The sequence below is a fragment of the Dysidea avara genome, chromosome 13, assembly GCF_963678975.1.
Source record: "Dysidea avara chromosome 13, odDysAvar1.4, whole genome shotgun sequence".
Lineage (NCBI taxonomy): Eukaryota > Metazoa > Porifera > Demospongiae > Dictyoceratida > Dysideidae > Dysidea > Dysidea avara.
This window is the reverse complement of record NC_089284.1, coordinates 4,507,398-4,526,421: the sequence shown is the minus strand read 5'-3', so window position 1 is coordinate 4,526,421 and position 19,024 is coordinate 4,507,398. Positions and strand designations below refer to the sequence as shown.

The following is a 19,024-nucleotide window of genomic DNA, read 5'->3' as shown; positions in this document are numbered from 1 at the left end:
TAAATATAATATTTTTGCACGTCATGTCAAACGGTGAACTTTTAGTCTACAGCTCTTCCTTTGTTCCCTCGCTCTGTCAAGTCACTCTAAATCATAGCATACACCCCCAATAAGCGTGCGTTAAAGTAGCGGAAGCGGTGAGCCATCGTTATCGTCAATCCCCAGCACCATGAAAGACAAACTAAATCAGTTGTTACTGCAAGTGAGTCTTATGTTTTTAAAATTTATTTGTGTGCAAACCATTTACACTGTCAGGATGACGACGACGAGAGTAATGCTGACGATGATGCTCCTCTTCGTTCCATGGAGGAGACGGAAAGCGGCAGTATCTTCATGCAAGAATTCTTTTCCAGCGTATGATAACATTAATTGTATGGTGTGCCCTACCAGCGAACGATGTAGGTAGACGACATTAGGCGAGCTATCAATGTCATCAGCCAGTCCATTGAGAAGATCAAACGAAACAACAGTGCTATGTTGGAGAAACTGTCACATGAAGGTGGGTGTGTTTGTGAGACGTTGTTGATGATAATGTGACTTCATAGACGAGAAGAAAGAGAACGAGGAGCTGAGTCTGAAAGTCAAGCAGCTATCACAGAAGGTGCATACTGGATTGAAAAGTACGTCAGTTGGTTTTGTATACTACCGTACGCAAGGAAATTTTGACGTAAGAAAAATTTGACGAATTCAGACTTCAGTGGATTTGACGAATAAAATGTTGACGAAAATCAAGAAATTGTAGGCAAAACCTGTAGGGCGCTTATAAACATTTGACGAATTAAACCGATTCGTCAAATTTGTCAAATTTTTTTGACGTCAAAATTTCATTGCGTACGGTACACTAGCTGCACATGCAGTTTTGATCAAATGCACACTGGTTAATTAATCTGCACAAATGGTGATAGCATGATACAATAATGTAGAGTAGACCTTTATAAATATTTAACTTCTTCCTCATTATAATCAATTAAGTTCTATAACAACTTACCCCCACATATTGAATTTTAAGAATATGATAAGAATGCATTTTTATACATCACAACTTTAATATCTCCCATTCATATGAGGCTATACAATTATACATAATAACAAATTATAATTGTTCAGGTATATGTTCAGGAAATAGTTACTACAGGTGTGGATGACACACTAATAGAGGTCACTGCATAGTGTGTGGAGCACACCCTGCAAAATGTGAAGCAAAGGCTTTGGGACTCCCCCCTCAGAAAGTTTTATAAAGCTACCAAAAATGTGGTGGGAATAACAATTAGCATTACAAATTATTGTAAATTACAAGCAGGCTGTTTATAGTGTTGGGGTAACGCGTTACTTATGTTACTTTTGTGGTAACCAGTAATATAACAAAATACGCTGTGATATATCTCAAGTTACTTTACTTAATGCGTTACCTGTTGAGTAATTTTATTACTACAAGTAACGAAGTTACTAATCTCTCCACTGAGTAACGGCTAGCCACAACGAAGTAACAAAGCCACCTCGAATGAAGCTTATTCACCAGCTTCTTACAATTATAACCAAGATTTACACATTGTCCAACAACACAGTAATGCCAAGTGATAAGGTAGTAGTTGTACATGTGACAGCTTAAGGCTGTGGACACAAAGTAATATAATATGTAATATTATTTGGTTACTTTATTTTATGGGTAATATGTAACTCTAACTAAATAGTTTTAGTTGCAAGTAATAGTAATATGTAATGAGTTACTTTAAAAAATTAATTGCCCCAACACTGGCTGTTTACCACTGAGAATTTTTAGCTAACTCTAATGCACATCTGAATAGGTTAACTGTATTTCTGGTTGAAAATTGGTGTGTGAATAAGTTAACCAATGCAGTTCATATGTCAGCTTCCTCTCAAACACAGACTTGCTGACCAGGTGGTGGCAAACAATCAGTACATAGCACAAATTTAGTATTTGCTTCAGTTCCACTCTAGTACAGTAATAGGGTATCCCCTTAAAGTGAGGGTCGCTGGCCAAATTGCTACCATTATAAGCCATCATAGAAACATGACATGCAATGAAAATCACTTTTACGGAATAATATCTACAAATCCAGTGTAAAAGCAAGCAGACAGAATTTCTTTTTTAAAAATCACCAAAACCTGGCCTACCCACCTGATCACAGTTACAAGGTTTGAGGCCAAACTACAGTTCACAGCCACCATTTCAGGCCACAATAACAAACTCATTGGTGGCATGTGCCTTTTCTAGTTCCAATGAGTCTGTGCTTTGCCTTTCTGTGTCTTCATGCTCATCCTGACAGTAATAATAAATGAATCTTTAATTACTTGGTTATCTTTTACTTTGTACAAGGAAACCATACCAAGGTGTTAATGTTTTGCATAGACACTTTCGAGTATATTTAGATGCTACAAACTTATAACGAAATGATTACTGGTCTGACCACACCCCTACATAGTCAGAAAATGCTGCATTTAACAATCAAAAGCACACTGTGACCACGCCCCTTTATGATCTAACTGCAAACAGCTGTGGTTTTGCTAAACATAGCAAACTAATCTATTGCATAGCTGACTCGAGACAAGCAGTGATATCAAGATACATTAATAAAGCAGTCACAGCCACACGTGTATATGCCATAACAAACAAAAAGTCAACACTGACACTAACAATTAAATTTTTAGAAAATGCATTTGAACAGATGGTGGTAGCACAGGGATTTTCCCACATAGCTATATTGTAATAGCTACCATCATTCATATCTCATATTTCACTACTTTTTATTGCTGTTCGCTTTTAATTGTACTAGTCAAGAACATTCAGTAAAGTAGCAACAGCAGCCAATAATATTTCATAACATGAAGTATTAGGTAAACCATCTACTATTAATATTGTATAGGGATCAACCAGGAGTTACAGACTGAGGATAGTGGACCAGATAGGAATACTGCTAACCATCGTATCAAGAAGGCTCAAGTTGGTGTCATACATGTAGCCATTAAAATTACTTTATTTGGTGTTGCTCTAGCATGTCAACTTATCTCGTAAGTTTCACGAGATTATGATGGAGTATAGTCAAGTTCAGGAAGACTATCGAGACAAGACTAAAGTGATGATCCAACGACAACTACAGATAACAACTGGTAAACGAGTTAGTGAAGATGACGTAGATGAAATGATAGAGAAGGGGAACCTGCAAGTATTTACACAAGATGTGAGTGTGGCTAACATTTGGGGGCCATGGCTAACACTTTGTTTTTTGTTGCAGATATTAGTCAGTACTGCTCAACAACGACAAGCATTAAATGAAGTAGAACAACGTCACCGAGAGATATTGGCCTTGGAACAAGACATCACAGTAACTAATGTGTTTGCGGATAAAGATGGATTGTGACGTTGTTCTGTTGTTTAGGAACTACGTGAGATGTTTGTAGATATGGCAGCTTTAGTACAAGAGCAGGTGAGAATGTTAGTGGGAGTGCCTGAGTAGAGTGTATGGTATTGAATGTATAATAGTACAGTATATTGTTTAAAATTACTAAATAATAGCGATTAAACATTTCTTTTCATAAAGCAAGTGACTGTTATATTAGAGTGTTTGACTGCTCTATTAGAGTATTTCGCCTTTTGCAACCCCATTGCTCGATGGCATCACATGATTTTAGACAAGAACAGTGTCAGTCTGTATTCACGTATGTGTTGGAATAGTTCGATATGAAAAGCCAACTAACTCAACAGATAAGCGATTGACTAATAGTGGTGCTCCTGTGGGTAGGGTTGGGAAATATTTCAATAAATCATCAATATTGCCTAATCAAGTGCTCATGATACCACTATTGCATGTTATCCTTCACAATATTACTGCATAGGTGATATTTATCGCATTTTGCAATAGTTATCGCATTTATCATCTAATCTGTGTCTATTCTAGGCCTCATTTTTGATACAGTTTGTGCATACTATGTCAATTGGTTAACTTGTTAGCACAAAGAAGTTAAACTAATTCTCAGTGAAAACAAGCACTCATGTGGACTTTTCTAACTATGTAGCTGTGTTTCAATTTTCACATGCAATACTGCAATAATCACATGTAACAAATTCAATATTGCCCAACCCTACCTGTGAGGCAAGGCCTCTTTCATGAAGTTATACCTTTCCACTTTGATACTTTTTGTAATGTTGGTTATTACTGCACTTCTTTAGTTATAATTTTCATACCAGTAAGGCCATACCCATTTGATCTTATGTTGCGTGGGCAAAATTATTTTAAATTTGGGTAGGTAGGTCGGTTTGAAAATGAAAATGATAAAAATTTTAAACACAAGCATACAAAATGCAAATAATGAATGTAGCTATAATAGTACATACACAGTTAAAATCTAGGTTTCATACTCTTCTAGTAGCATCAGATATCTCCAAAAGAGCTTTCCCATCATATTCTACAATTTTAGAGCATTGGACGACCTTCAATGGTCCCTTTTGGACTATATCACAAGGGTGGTGATGATGTGTTGTCTTTAATTAAGTACACGTGATCCACACACGTGATTTTCAAAATTATTTCATTTGAAGAAAAATGCAGTCGGTCGGGCCCGCGCAACATAAGGTATGGCCTAAGTAAGTTTCTACAAATGGAATAGGTGACAGTGGCTGTAGTAAAGTAAGATTACATTTTTCTTTCTTAGAAATGAAGATATGACTATAGTATATTATGACTGGCTATGAATAATTTTGCATTTGAGCATACAATACCATATACTGGCACAGAAAAGAAAACATTGTTGAATGATCTATCCTTTCCTCAATCAAGAAAAGATTCTTGATTTATTGTGCACAGCAATAAGGAATTGGGTGTGTGCCTACCAGTTTTTTTACAGATGCATGCTTGCATGTTGACCTGTGTTAAATGACTATGACATGGTGTGTGGATGGCTGATTTTTGGCAAAGAAATAGGTAGCATACTGAGGGAAAGACTAAGGCATGATTATAGGTACACCTGTTCTGGAGGCGTGACTATTAAAAGGCCCATTGTGGTGAATCAAGAAAGTAAATTATTCGTCACATTTCTCTTGAGACCTCCACTGTCACTGACATTCGCATCTCATTGTGAGTGACTGCATGTGTACCATCGTACACAGTAGTTTAGCATGATCCAAAAACTTATGGCCTCTTGCTGTAATGCAATCCATCACACTCATGCCCCACACGATCATCACAAGTAGTTACAGCTATAGACCTGCTAAAGGAAGAGAAAGTTCAAAAGTTTTTCAGGGAGCAAGTTTTTTTTGTTTTTTACAATTATGCAAAATATTTGTGAATGCCAGTATCTAAAATTGCAGCATTTTCTTCTGTGAATGATTTCCAATGTACGGTATTTATTTTACAGTGTAAAAAAATTATAGTATTTGCATGCTTTACAGGGCGAGGTCATTGATCGTATTGAGCACAACGTAGATAGTGCTGCCCACCATGTTCGGAAGGGAACAAAAGAGGTTGAAAAAGCATCCCATTTAAAGAAGTCTATTAACAAGGTAAGCTGTGTCTAATTAAAATGATTGATCATGCTCTGTCCAATAGAAAAGATACATCCTCATTGGCATATGTGTTGCAATTCTATTGGTTATTATAATTATCATCGCCATAGCAGCCGGTGTGGCTGCAAATTAACAAATTACATTTTTGCAACAACAACAAAAAATCTGTTATTTTGTATGTGATACATGTGTTGTTTTTGAATGAGTTTTTTATTACTATATATAGCTAGTACTATATATAGCTAGTGGAAGGTAGTTACAGAGCAAGGGGAAGGGCTAACTCAATCTATGAAGATACGAGTTGAGATGGTATATGCAGTTGAAACATGGAATACAATCATGCATGCAGCTACTCAAAGTTTCATTAAAACTCTGACAGTAATAAAAGACCACACTGTTAGCTGGAATGAACTGCTTGATCTCTGCACTGCTTCCATGCCAAAAGTGGAATTTTATACTAGGTTTTATAGTTTTATTGTGTACAGCTTGAGAACAACCATTCTACACCTTTATTCTACCTCGACTGATCCTAATTCCAACCCACAGATATGACAGCATGGCCATATTACGTATATACAATTAGTTAACACTCAAAACTAAAGTTTTAATTATTGACTTGCAACACACAGAGTAGCAGCTGTACAGTTTTTATGATGTGATGTCATTGTAGGGCTGTAAATTAAAGTGATTGGGTGATGATTAACAACTATGCAACCTACAAGGTCAACTAACTTTGTGAGGCTACAGTTTCATTACACACTGCATACACAAAGAGACAGATGTTGGCTGTCTTAGAAACTATTATGATATTACTATCACATATAAGGATTCCTTTTGTGTGTCACATACTTTGGGATTTGGACTATAAAGGCATGGCAAGCCATACAGTTACCAAGTGTTGCTAGGAGATTGAAATGCTCTGGTATTATTGTAGTTTTCATGCTGTTGTTAGGAATCCTGCATAGTATAACATGAGATCATGAGAATGCTGCAGGTGTGTGCACTGAGCATGCATGCACACATGGTAACTGAAGGCATGTTATAACTATCTTCTTTGTACTTGTAGTGAGCACTGTGGCAAATAGTGAACACCTCACTACAAACGGTTACTAAAATAAAGTGGCATTCACTATTCACTATACTTATTTTTTACACTGTATGTTCATATCATTAAACAAGGCCAGTGCATACTCCTTTGTATATGGAAAGTAGAAGTGACTATTGATTTGAGCTACTGGAATAGCTCATGCATGTCCACTGTAGCTACCATCTGCATGCTCTTTTTGTTCCACGTGTGGTGTAATGTTTGTTATTGTCTTGCTTTGTGTTTATATATATGTATGTTTAGTTTGTTGCTGTATTTGTTTGTTTTTTTTTGTATCACTCCAACAAGGTTGTTCAATTAACACAGTATAGCTAATTCATGAGTGCATGCATGCTTGGGTGGATTAAGGCTCAGCCAGAATTTGACTTGCTGAACCATTCTATCTCATAACACGGAAGTGGTATTGCCATACAGTTTCTCAACCTAATAGTATATGCTGCTGATAAGCTGTGCCACTGCATGATGCAGTGCCGACTAGAACGCTGTATGATTTCAATCATGCATGCATTGACCTACATGCCATTCCATGATGACTGCCTTGCTGTAATTTAATGGAATCTTGTTAAATCCAAAGTCCGGTCTGCTAAGAGAAATTTCTGTTTAAAAACCTGCAGTTTAATCCCAAGGCAGTTTACAGCTATATCAGAAGATTAAGTCTTGCATTGCCCTCTGGAAAAGGCCGATGGCTCACTTACCATTGATGACCAAGATTTAGCTGAAACCTTTTACATTTACTACTAAAGAAGACTTGTCTCGTGTTCCAGTTCCTTCATTCAGGAGTGATGAAAGTATTTCTAGTATTAACATCCCCTGAGGCTACTGTCTTTGAGTTATTTTGTGACTGAGGTTACTGTCTTTGAGTTATTGTATGGATTCGAGGTCAATAAGGCTCCAGGTCCCAATGGGGATTACATTCCTATGTCCTTAAATCATGTACAAGTACCATTTGTGTTCCACTGGCAATATTATATTCACAATCTCTATCTAGTGGAGAACTTCCAGATGAGTGGAAGCAGGCTCACATTATTCCTGTGTTCAAAAAAGGTTGAGCTGCCAACTACTGACCAATAAGTTTAACATCTATTGTTGTGAAGATTTTAGAATCCATCATATGGTCAGAACTACTCATCCTTTGTACCAATAACAACATTAGCCATGAACAGCATGGATTTGTTAACAGAAAGTCTTGTACAAACATTTGAGGAATGGACTGCTACATTGGATCAAGGATTTGGTGTTGATGTTATTTACTTAGACTATAGTAAAGCGTTTGACTCGGTTCCTTATCAGAGGCTGGTTGCTAAGCTTGAAGCATATGGTATTCGGGGAGATCTATCCATGTGGATGTTAAATTTTCTTTCCAACCGTCAAAGGGTGCTATTAAATGGCCAGTTATCCAAGTGGGTTCCAGTACTAAATGGTGTTCCACAGGGATCAGTTTTGGGACCTCTCTATATGTAAACGACATCCCTGATCTTATTCAAGGTAATGTACGAAAGTTTGCTGATGACACCAAAATTTATTCAGTTATTAAAAGTTTTGATGATAATTTGAGATACAGAGGGACTTGGATTACTTAATGCAGTGGTTTCGCATCTGGATTTTAAAGTTTAATACTGACTTTTGCAAATTGGAAACTCCCACCCTTGATGGACAGTTCCACCTCCCAACCAATTGCAATAAATGTAGTTCAGTGATCTTAAGCCATCCCTTCAATGCCAGAGAGCAGCAGCCAAAGCTATGTAAGTTCTTGGATTAATTAGGAGATCTTTCAAAATTATGTCATCTGACATGCTTACTTTTTTGCACAAAATGTATGTGAGACCACATCTTGAGTATTGCATACCAGTCTGGTGTCCCTATTTTGCCAAATCCAAGTGTAGCGACGTGCCACCAAGCTTAACGCTTCTATCTGACATATCCCATCTGCCTTATGAGACCCGTTTATTAAAGTTAGGCTTGTACTCTACTGAGACTCGTACTCTATTGCAGACGACAAAGGGGAGATTTAATTATAACCTTTAAGATCTTGAATGGTTACTATGATATAGATTCTACTACATTTTTTACTCTCAGCAGCACTGATACCACCAGAGGTCATCAACATAAGCTTTTCAAATTTCGATCTCGGCTTGTTGTCAGGCACAACTTCTTTACTAGCAGAGTTGTTAATTCATATTGGAATTCCCTACCCAGTGATGTGGTCTCCGCAACTTCGGTAGCAGTTTTTAAGGAACGCCTTGATGATTTTGGGCTCAATCTAGATAAATTATGGGCATACTCAAAGGCCTGCGGCCTAACCTATAACAGACTGGTACTGCTATGGTAACTGCCCATTCAATAATAATTTTGATTGGTCACTAATGACAACAATATAATATCATGCATGTGGCATGAGAGTTAGTCAAAGATGGTGACTCGGGATAGTTCAGCTTTCAGTACTGTAGGACTGTGATTGCATTTTTCTCTTGATAGCTATAATATGATAATAGCTAACTACCTACTTATATTGCTTGAATGATTTGCCTGCTTGTGTGGACTCCTCATGTATGCACTGATGCCGGCATGTCAGTTTACATGCATAACAAATTCCAACTGATACACAATGTTCTGTATGCAGGCTTACTCAACATGACATGCCATCAACTGAGCATCCCTCCAATCACTTTGTGGAATGACATAAGGTCAGTTAGCAATTAGCACTTACAGCCTACCAGATAGCTCACTGGCTATGCGTGTCTTAGCAACATAGCTATCTACTTTGTTATTATACCCTGGCAGTTATAGTGTTGCCATGGAGTGCAGAAGATACATTAGCTACCTGTTATGCCGTTGCTAGGCTGCTCATAACTAGCTAGCTACCAGAATTACAAAGTGGTATTCTGATTACAATAACGCAACTCCACATCAATGAAATAGATTTCCGTGTTTACCGCGGAAAGATTACGTGCTGATTACTGGTACGGTGGTTAGTCAGTTGATCCAGCCATGGCCAAGATAAACGTTACTGTTCCCGCATCTAAGGTATTGCACACACTAAATAGCGCGAACAAATTGTACGAATAGTTTTGTGTACTTTACACTTTGATGATAGTTGCACGTCCATTTTCATGCACTGTTGAACTGAACCAGATACGTATATAGCTACATCCGGGAAGTTTAGTATCTGATACTACGTACTGTATACAGTCTGTGTGTGGTTTGCAAATGGCCTCGCAGGGTAATCAGCGATCCTTCGGACTGACCCTTCCTCCGCAAGACTATGATGTTTTAAGGCGCAAGCATCTCTCAACAGGCACGCTGTTTGAAGATCCTTACTTTCCTGCTGAAGATGAAACACTGTTCTTCTCGCAAAAGCCTCCCCGCAAGTTTTTGTGGAAGAGACCACAGGTAAGCTTGAGTGTATTGTGCATTAGCTGGTGTCATTTTTAGCAGGTACTAGCTACTGTTTGAAGAATTGTGTTAATTAAATCATGTTACTATGACAGTTTGAATATTCTAGGAAATATGTGCAAACCCCAAGATGTTTGTTGGTGGAGCAGATCGCTTGGATGTCAAGCAGGGTATCCTAGGTGACTGCTGGCTGCTAGCTGCCATGGCTTCATTGTGCTCAGACCAGATATTGATGAGTCAGGTGATTCCTCCCAACCAGGGATGGGGTGCAGGGTTAGTGAGTTGCCTGACTACTATGTTAATGATACATGTGCTTACTACAGATATGCTGGGATATTCTACTTTCGTTTTTGGCATTTTGGCACCTGGATTGATGTGTGTGTTGATGATCGGTTGCCAACATATAATAATAAACTGATATTCACCCACTCTGAGTCCAACAATGAGTTTTGGCCTGCACTGATGGAGAAGGCTTACGCAAAGTTGGTTGTTTGGTATGTTTTGTGGTTTCATGTAATGCTGGTCCTGTAGATTGCATGGTTCCTATGAGGCACTCAAGGGAGGCAAAACAGCTGAGGCCATGGAGGACTTCACTGGTGGTGTTGTGGAGAGCTATGACTTGACAAAGCCGTTGAGTTTTGACCTGTTCCGGTATATGAAAAAATCCAATGACCGCCTATCACTGCTAAGTTGTTCCATAAAGGTATGGCCTGTATTATTGTAGTGTTACATCATACCGTTCTGTCACAGGCTAATACTAAAGAGATTGAAGCAAAGTTAGACAATGGTTTGATTAAGGGCCATGCCTACAGCGTTACAGATATCAAAAATGTATGTAACACATAGTTAACAGTGTGGAGTTATGGAATGTGTAATCAGATTCCAGTGAGGGGCCGGAATACACAGTTGTTAAGGATACGTAACCCATGGGGCAACGAGCGTGAATGGAAGGGGGCTTGGAGTGACAAGTCTAAGGAGTGGAATCTGATCACTGACGATGAAAAGAAGAAATATGGCATCACATTTGCTGATGATGGAGAGTTCTGGTGAGCTTAACAGTGTATCATTGAACATACATTAGTTGTATTGTTTGTATAGGATGGCATTCGATGACTTCAAGAGAAACTTCACTGATGTTGAGATCTGCAATATCACGCTTGACCAGTTTGACGAAGACGAGACCAGTAAGTGTGACCAGTAGCTATGGTAGCCTGCTATCTATACATTGTTTATTTTGAAACTAGGTTTTCTGAAATTGTACAAATTCTTTCTTAAAGTGTGTGTGTCTGTGTGTACCAGTTTATCCAAGGACTCTATGTCCCATGGTAGCTTAATACTGAACTGCAATCTTGAAACCATAATTTTCTGAGAGAGAAAAAATGATGGGTTTCTAGTCAGGTGGATGAGTAACTGATAATTATGGATATGTGGCCTTTAGGAATATTTGTACACTTGGATTTGCATGAACATTTTCTAGATGAGACTTTAATAGCTGCTTTTCTGTTTAGCTTAAAGTCTAAGGTAGCATGTGTGTCTGTATGTGTGTAAAGATGAGTGTGTGTGCGTGCGTGCGTGCGTGTGTGTGTGTGTGTGTGTGTGTGTGTGTGTGTGTGTGTGTGTGTGTACATATGCATGCGTATGTGACTAGATTATATTTGTCTGTTCACACCTATGGGAGATAGTAAATTTACTCTTGTCTTGTGGTGAAGAATGCCTGTTAAAGGGTTATAAATCTTCCAAGCAAGTCTTAAGTTTATTTCTTGGATGTTTAAGGGTCCAATACAGCAGACGGAGGTAGAGAAATGTGAGGGGAAAGAATTGTGATGGTGCCATGCACACGGTATTATTCCAGCCAGGCAGAGAAGCGACTCAGGAAAGTATAACAGTGATACCATTGTTTGTTTAATGGTACGCATTGCAAACAAACCAAACTAATCTTGCTTCAGGGGTATAATGAAGCGTGGACTTTGCCTGGTAGCACAAAGCATTACTGGCCAAGCTACAGGCAACAACTCCACTATTGTTTTCCAGCAGAGCATCCCAGGAACACATATATGAAGTTGAAAAGGAGAACTTGGTATTGCCACCTGCACATTAGACTTTCACTTTTTATCTACCTTTCCCATTTTAAAGTGTGTAATGACAGTACTTCCAGTTCTTTGTTTTACATCACAATGTGACACAACTAGACTTTGTGGCGTAATATCTTGGTATAACAATATAGTTGAATTATTAAAAGGGTGCAAACAACCTTATTAGTCAACAAAGTGAATTGTCCATTTCAGTGGACCTTTAATATGCAATTATCCCTATTACGAAGAACCACCTGTTAACCTATGCAGAAGACTAAACAGTATTTGTGTAAATGATTTCTTGTTGTTATGGAATAACAAACTTTTTAGAGAGAAAGAAATTGACAGTTTTGTACTAAAGATGCATGTACGTAATTGTTTGTGCGCTGCTAAATTAATACACACACACAAAAAAAAAAAACGCTATGAGTTTTGGTCCACTGACTATCATTACAAAAACAAAGCTCTATGTATCATTTTAATCCTTGGTACGCCACAAATAAAATAGTTGGTGATTGTGCAAAAAATATAATATCACGATACCACAATATATTAAATGAGTAGAATATGTAATGTATTCACAAGGTTTTATTCAGTCAATTTATAACGATGATTTGACAAAGTTGACACTTGTTTTAGGCATCACCACATGTTGCCTGAAAAAAGTCCTCATATTTTGCAAATAACGAGTTACTTTTCACTAAATAGCTTGTTTTTTTTTTTTTAATATCACGATATAGCTTTTTCCCTATCACAATTATTATGAAATGTTTCTATCCGATTATCACGATATATGGTATATCGTGGCATCACTAGGAGGCTTTAATGCACCTGCTCTTTTGTTCTTGCAATTTTGGCATTGTACTCGTATAGTGTACCATTTCTGTTCTATATTTATAGTCACCAATTGGAACTCCCTCATCCTTAATGGAAGTTGGAGGGGTTCTACAGCCGGTGGATGTCGCAACTTCCCAACGTTCACAGACAACCCCCAGTATGCTATAGACCTAACAGAAGATGCCGATGGTGATGGGAAATGTTCTGTCCTGATTGCTTTGATGCAGAAGAACCGCCGACAGCAAAAGAAACTTGGAGTACGAGATCTCTGCATTGGCTATGCCGTGTACAAGGTTACTGCATATTACAACTCTTTGTGGGGCTCATACTAAGTGGTGCATGCATGCATAGGCTCCTGACAGCAAAACAGCCAAGGTTGACAAAAAGTTTGTTGACTACAATCGGAGTGCAGCCACTTCTGGGAGTTACACTAATTCTCGTGAGGTGTTTGCTAGGATTGAGCTGGATCCAGGACGCTACATTATCATCCCCAGTGCATTCAAACCTCAAGAAGAGGGAGACTTCCTTTTAAGGATATTTACAGAAACCGCTGCTCAGTGAGCACCACATGGACATTTTTACACATTGTGTTTATGGGTTTCTTTGTAGCCAAGGTGGTGACAGTGGTAGTGATGACGATAAGGGAGATCCTCGTAAGAAGCAATTGCGACAATTTTTCGATCGTTTGGCAGGCGATGACAACGAGATTGATGCTGAGGAACTACAGGATATATTGACCACCAGTCTGAAGAAAGGTATATACACCTCATCATTGCCACTGCTTGATAATGTTCTCCTTGTAGATAAGCTGGTGAATGTATTCGATATTGGAGCCTGTCGTGTCATGATTGCAATGCTTGATGTATGTGACATAGTGTGCACATTGTTTGTGTAGTGTGTGTGTGTGTGTGTGTGTGTGTGTGTGCGTGCGTGCGTGCATCTGTGAGCATGTGTGTTGAGTACATATACAGAAGGTTCATCACAGGTTATTCTTGTTTAGACTGATGACAATGGTACACTTAACTTTGAAGAGTTCTCTAATCTATTAGAGGTCATTGGACAGTGGAAGGCCATTTTTTACAAGGTGGATAGAAATCGATCAGGCACAATGGAGAAAAATGAACTAGATGAGGCTCTTAAGCTGTCAGGTTGTAATGTGATTTTTTGTTGTAGTGTATGACTTAATGTCTTAAAAGGATTTACTGTATCACGACCTATGCTGAATGGAATTTTCCTTCGTTTTGCTAAGAAGCGTAGTTTCCTGAATTTTGATGATTTTGTGGCTTGCTTGGCTGGCCTTAAGCTTGCTGTTGGTATGTGACTGACTCCTGAAACTATCATTAGTCATTCATAACTATACCTTGTCACCCACAGCAAACCATGAGAAGTTGAAGAAAATGGGTGAGATGGACTTGCCTCTGGGGAAGGTAAGGAACATTCTTGATATTGCTGGCTGTGTAGTGACCTGTGTTTGTATTACAGTACCTGCGAATTGCACTCAACATTTGATCAGATTCAAATGAGATAACAACTATATGTATAAAAGTTTAGTTTTGTTATGATCGACAGAAGATTAGCATCTCTCCAATTCATGTACATTATTAGTTATTGTTTGGAATTATTTGTTAAAAGTGAATAATTGTTTATTCTCATTTTTCACAGTTAAAATTTCACAGTTGTCTAAATCTTGGATTTGTGTGTGTAATATTGACCTTCGCATTGTATCACTGATGGGATGCTTGGGATCCTCTATATACCTTCAAAAATTTTGCCATACATCAAACTGTTAACTAGTGGCAACTTCAGGTGTAACAATATTACATCTTAAGCGAATGCAATAGATTTAAAAAACAGGTAGGGCTGATAATGGATGCAAGTAGTAGCATGATAAAAAATTTACTGTTAAAGTTTGGTCATTCCGTTCTGTTCCATTCCTATACTTGACCTGTTTTTGCAGGCCTGGTTGAAGCCCAGTCAGCTATCTCGTGATATAAATCGCCCAGTCAGCTGTTCAGTGACGGTAATCTCGTGATATCATCTATGTTACGAACCAGGGTAAGTTAATACTGACAGTATGATAGTAACAAGGAAACGAGTTCGAAAAGAAGCAGTTTTTGCTTTACAGGATTTGTTTGAATCGGACACGGAAAGTTTAGACAGTAGCAGTGATGAAGAAGTTAATGCTCCCCCCCAAGAAAAAGACATCAGTGGCAGTGCTTTCACAGGTTTTCACCACTATCTGAAAGCAACGATGATGATTTCACAGTGCCGGTGCATTAGAATTCCTTCTGAGGTTGTAGCTTCTACTAACAAAGAACCTTCATTTGAGACGATCTCTGCCAGCCACAAGAAGATGGAAATGAAGGAACTCTATAAAAAGATACCATGCAGAAGAAAGCAAATAGATGCACTTACAAGATTGTTTGAATCGCCTGATCACCACATGTATCCTGCTGTGTTTGTGTATGGGAACACTGCAACAGGAAAATCTCTGGTGGTTTAGAAATTAAAGTACTGGATGTTGTTAAGGTACCTACTGCCTTTGTGAATTGTGTAGAATATTACACTACACCAGTCCTATAGACGGGTTGCCTTTTTAAGGCGTGGTCATTTTACCGTAAATTTTCCACATACTTTCCAAATTCGCTAAGTCAAAAATGTATCACAGCTAATGGAGAAAATGAACGTTTCGGTCAACTTTAGCAAGCAAGAGTTAGCCAGCCTTCAGAACAGAAAGTATGTTATAGAGAAAGGTTCGAGCTACAACATATCCAGCGTGTAAGGTGAAGGCTGAACGAGAAGATGTTTTTCTCTCAATCTCAGGTTTTTGGATAGCGATAAAACTCGCTGAAAACATTCTTTGTAAGACTTTGCTACTACTTAAAATGATAGACTGGATGATTTTAACTCACCTTGTACCTTTGAAGAATCAAAAACATTTAGGCCTTTTCACACTACAGTCGAATGCGCATCGAAGCCGGATCAAACGATTTCACACCTGAGCCAGATTGACCGCAATGCGCATTCAATCCGGTTTCATTTCGAGAGGTGAATTGGCCGGACTTAATGCGCATTAGCTCAATTAGCAAGAGGCGCCGTACAGTCTCCTGATATCTCGCGCAAAGCATGGCTATTGTGCCAAGATTAAAGCGACGGCATACCTAGTGTTATACTCGGCTTGTGGAAGTGATATGGTAACTATGAGTGAGTGTCGAAGGAATAGCGTACTCTTCTGAAATCATCGTGCCCGGTACAGGTTTCCTCTTAAGAATTAACCAGCTTCTTGGCACCCAACGTTTTGTAACTGTACTAGCAACATACTTCGCTGCGAATACTTTTCTGACTCCAAGGAATACGAAGAAGGTAGTACAATGACTGATGCCATTTAAGTTTTGTTACGTAATTGGGTAATTAATCACGTGTTATGAAAGCGACAGTTACTGCACACGTAGTGTGAAATGGATTGATGCGCATTCGATCTACTCTCAGTCTGACCACAGCTGGATCCGCATTCAATGCACATTAAGTGTGAAAAGGCCTTTAGTCTAACTATTTTAAAAATGATTTTTTTTGTTGACTTCTTGACCAACATTGTAATCATGCGTAAAACGGAAAGTCGCGTTTGCTCGCGTTACACAAGGGACACACTCTAAATAGGCAACCCGTCTATATGAAACCATCGTCTACCAATTATCAGGGTTTGTTTCTACTGATGTTAAGTTGTCAAGATGTGATAATTCCATGCAATTTGTTCAACTCCTACAAGCAGTGATTGACAAAAAGGACAAGAGTACGTGCATTGTGATTGATAATGCTGACAGACTTTGTGAACTCAAAGGAACTGTGTTGCCAACATTGATGAAATTACAAGAACTGTCTCAAAAAAATATCGCCGTCACCTTTTTGAGTAATGTTGAATGGGGAAAGTTCAGGAAGACCACAGGATGTTTTGATCCAATGGTCATACACTTTCCAGACTACACTAAAGCTGAAGCACTAGAAATATTATCTCTGGATTGTCCTGAAGACCAGCCAGCTACACTGTATGGAAGATTTCTCGACCACCTGTGGCAGGTGTTTCATACAGTGAGATATCTGAGCCTGATGTTATTCCCAAATATATATTTCACCAATCACAATGCAAGTCCATGAAAACAGAAAACTGCATGTGGAATAAAATAAATCCTTTGTTCAAGAAAGCAATGTCAAACTTCTACTGTCACGACATAAACTATATTACTAAGCAGTTTCACAATGACTCCCCTTGTAATAGTGAGGCTAACAGAGGATAAGAGCTACCTTATTGCACCAAGTTTTAATAATAGCAAGTTTTCTTGCTTCTTACAACTCAGCTAAAAGTGATAAAAGATTTTTCTCTGAATCAAAATGTTGTATACAATCAGGAACAGATAACAATCAGTCTAGTACACGACTCTTGGGACCAAAAGTATTCCCTCTCAGCAGGCTATTTAACATATTTCATGTTATCACAAATAAAACACATGCACCGTCAGTGCAGATGTTATCACAAATAAGGGTGCTAGTATCAATGAACTATTTGACCTGCATAAGTAAAACAGATCTACTTGAATACAAGTGTATGGTGACACTGGATTTTGTTCAGTACAATTCATGCAGCAGTATACATAGCCGGCATACACACTAACAACCAGTAATATACTTAGAACATGTGGGGGACCATGCATCTATATAAATAGCAGCTACGTGATGAATCGCACATAGTATATACAGTATTATTAGTATTGGTTAAATATAGGGCGGGCAGCCGAGGCTGATTAGGTCCTACAAGGCACAAATAAACATACCATACACATTACAAACATTCAATTATCGCTTCTGAGAACTTGTCCATTTCAATCATTGGTGTTGGCAGTGCATTCCATTCTCTGATTGTCTTCCGAAAAAAGCTTGTCATATATACAGTGGTACTTGTAGATGGTATCATCAGATATGTGTGGTGGTGAAGTGATAGAAGTCAGATAAAGATAAGCCAATCATGCCATTCATTACTATTTGGTAAAAGATGTTAAGTCTTTCCATAGGGGTAGGGAATGTATTCAAAAGTTTAAATCTTATTCTACGTTGTAGTTAACCATGCTCTTTGGCACTAAACAACATCAGAAACTCACTACCTTTCCAATAATACACCATGCACTCACACTAGTATTTGAATCAAGTGACTATCAAATGCAATAATACTGAAACCTGCACGCAGCTCTAAAATTACCATGTGGGCAGGTGAATTGGTGGCCTAAGAAGTGTTATATCCCTACGGTGAATTTCCGTTATGACAGTAGGGATATAACACTTCTTATTGTTTTACTGTGATTTAATATCATGGACATTTCAGGCTTTTTATTGATGTGCTATGTTCCCTACTCTAGTTGAAAATTCCAAATTGTTTTGTGCACTTGTGACATTAAATCACAATAAAACAATAAGAAGTGTTATGTCCCGACTGTGCATTCCGTTATGTTATCTTGAGCACAGTACGGATATCAATACTTTTTATTGTTTTACTGTGATTTAATATCATGCATGCACTACTCCAGCTAGTGTCGGTACTTTTTATTGATGTGCTATGGTCCCTACTCTAGTTGAAAATTCAATTTTTTTTGTGTACTTGTAATAATTAGTAATTGATGACTTATATCAAGATATATATATTTAGGAATATATCTATTATGAACTCTTGCTTATATGTAGCTGTACCATGTAATCCACACTTTTGAAGTGATTTATTTAGCAGATTTAATTGACAATAGCTATCTTATTTACTTGCAATTAATCACTTTACAAAACCAGCGTCTCATCATCTGAAGTGGTGCCAGCCTTGTGTTTCCTACAATAGCTATAAGAGCTGGTACTAAGGTGATTGTGTGAGGGAAGATTTACTAAAAGATAACTATTCTACATAAGTATGTTATTATAATTAGACACAGAACAACCAACATTCACTGTACTGCAGCATGTGAATGCGGTTTTCAAAAGGAGTTTATGGTAGGAGGCTTTGTTATTAGCAGGATGGGCTGCAGTCCTTCGTCTTTGCCGTCATTATCATAACTGGTATTCCAG

The 19,024-nt window shown here is 38.2% G+C and overlaps 2 protein-coding genes and 1 pseudogene across 2 annotated transcripts; all 3 read left to right on the top strand.

The window, feature by feature from the left end:
* Positions 1-7: 7 nt before the first annotated feature.
* On the top strand, positions 8-5,742 carry LOC136242169 (syntaxin-1A-like). The gene is made up of 10 exons (XM_066033588.1): positions 8-202; positions 256-354; positions 403-499; positions 546-620; positions 2,886-2,962; positions 3,015-3,200; positions 3,255-3,344; positions 3,399-3,446; positions 5,408-5,518; positions 5,565-5,742. Exons 1-10 carry the CDS (start codon positions 170-172, stop codon positions 5,652-5,654), a joined length of 906 nt encoding a protein of 301 aa, XP_065889660.1. The 5' UTR covers positions 8-169; the 3' UTR covers positions 5,655-5,742.
* A 3,749-nt stretch (positions 5,743-9,491) lies between these two features.
* On the top strand, positions 9,492-14,613 carry LOC136242648 (calpain-9-like). The gene is made up of 16 exons (XM_066034091.1): positions 9,492-9,650; positions 9,846-10,016; positions 10,129-10,292; positions 10,343-10,501; positions 10,551-10,722; positions 10,770-10,850; positions 10,899-11,065; positions 11,118-11,203; positions 12,992-13,221; positions 13,280-13,485; positions 13,538-13,683; positions 13,732-13,790; positions 13,929-14,076; positions 14,125-14,241; positions 14,303-14,355; positions 14,411-14,613. Exons 1-16 carry the CDS (start codon positions 9,615-9,617, stop codon positions 14,435-14,437), a joined length of 2,022 nt encoding a protein of 673 aa, XP_065890163.1. The 5' UTR covers positions 9,492-9,614; the 3' UTR covers positions 14,438-14,613.
* Positions 14,614-14,932: 319 nt separating this feature from the next.
* LOC136243421 (origin recognition complex subunit 5-like) lies at positions 14,933-17,378 on the top strand (annotated as a pseudogene).
* The last annotated feature ends 1,646 nt before the right edge of the window (positions 17,379-19,024 follow it).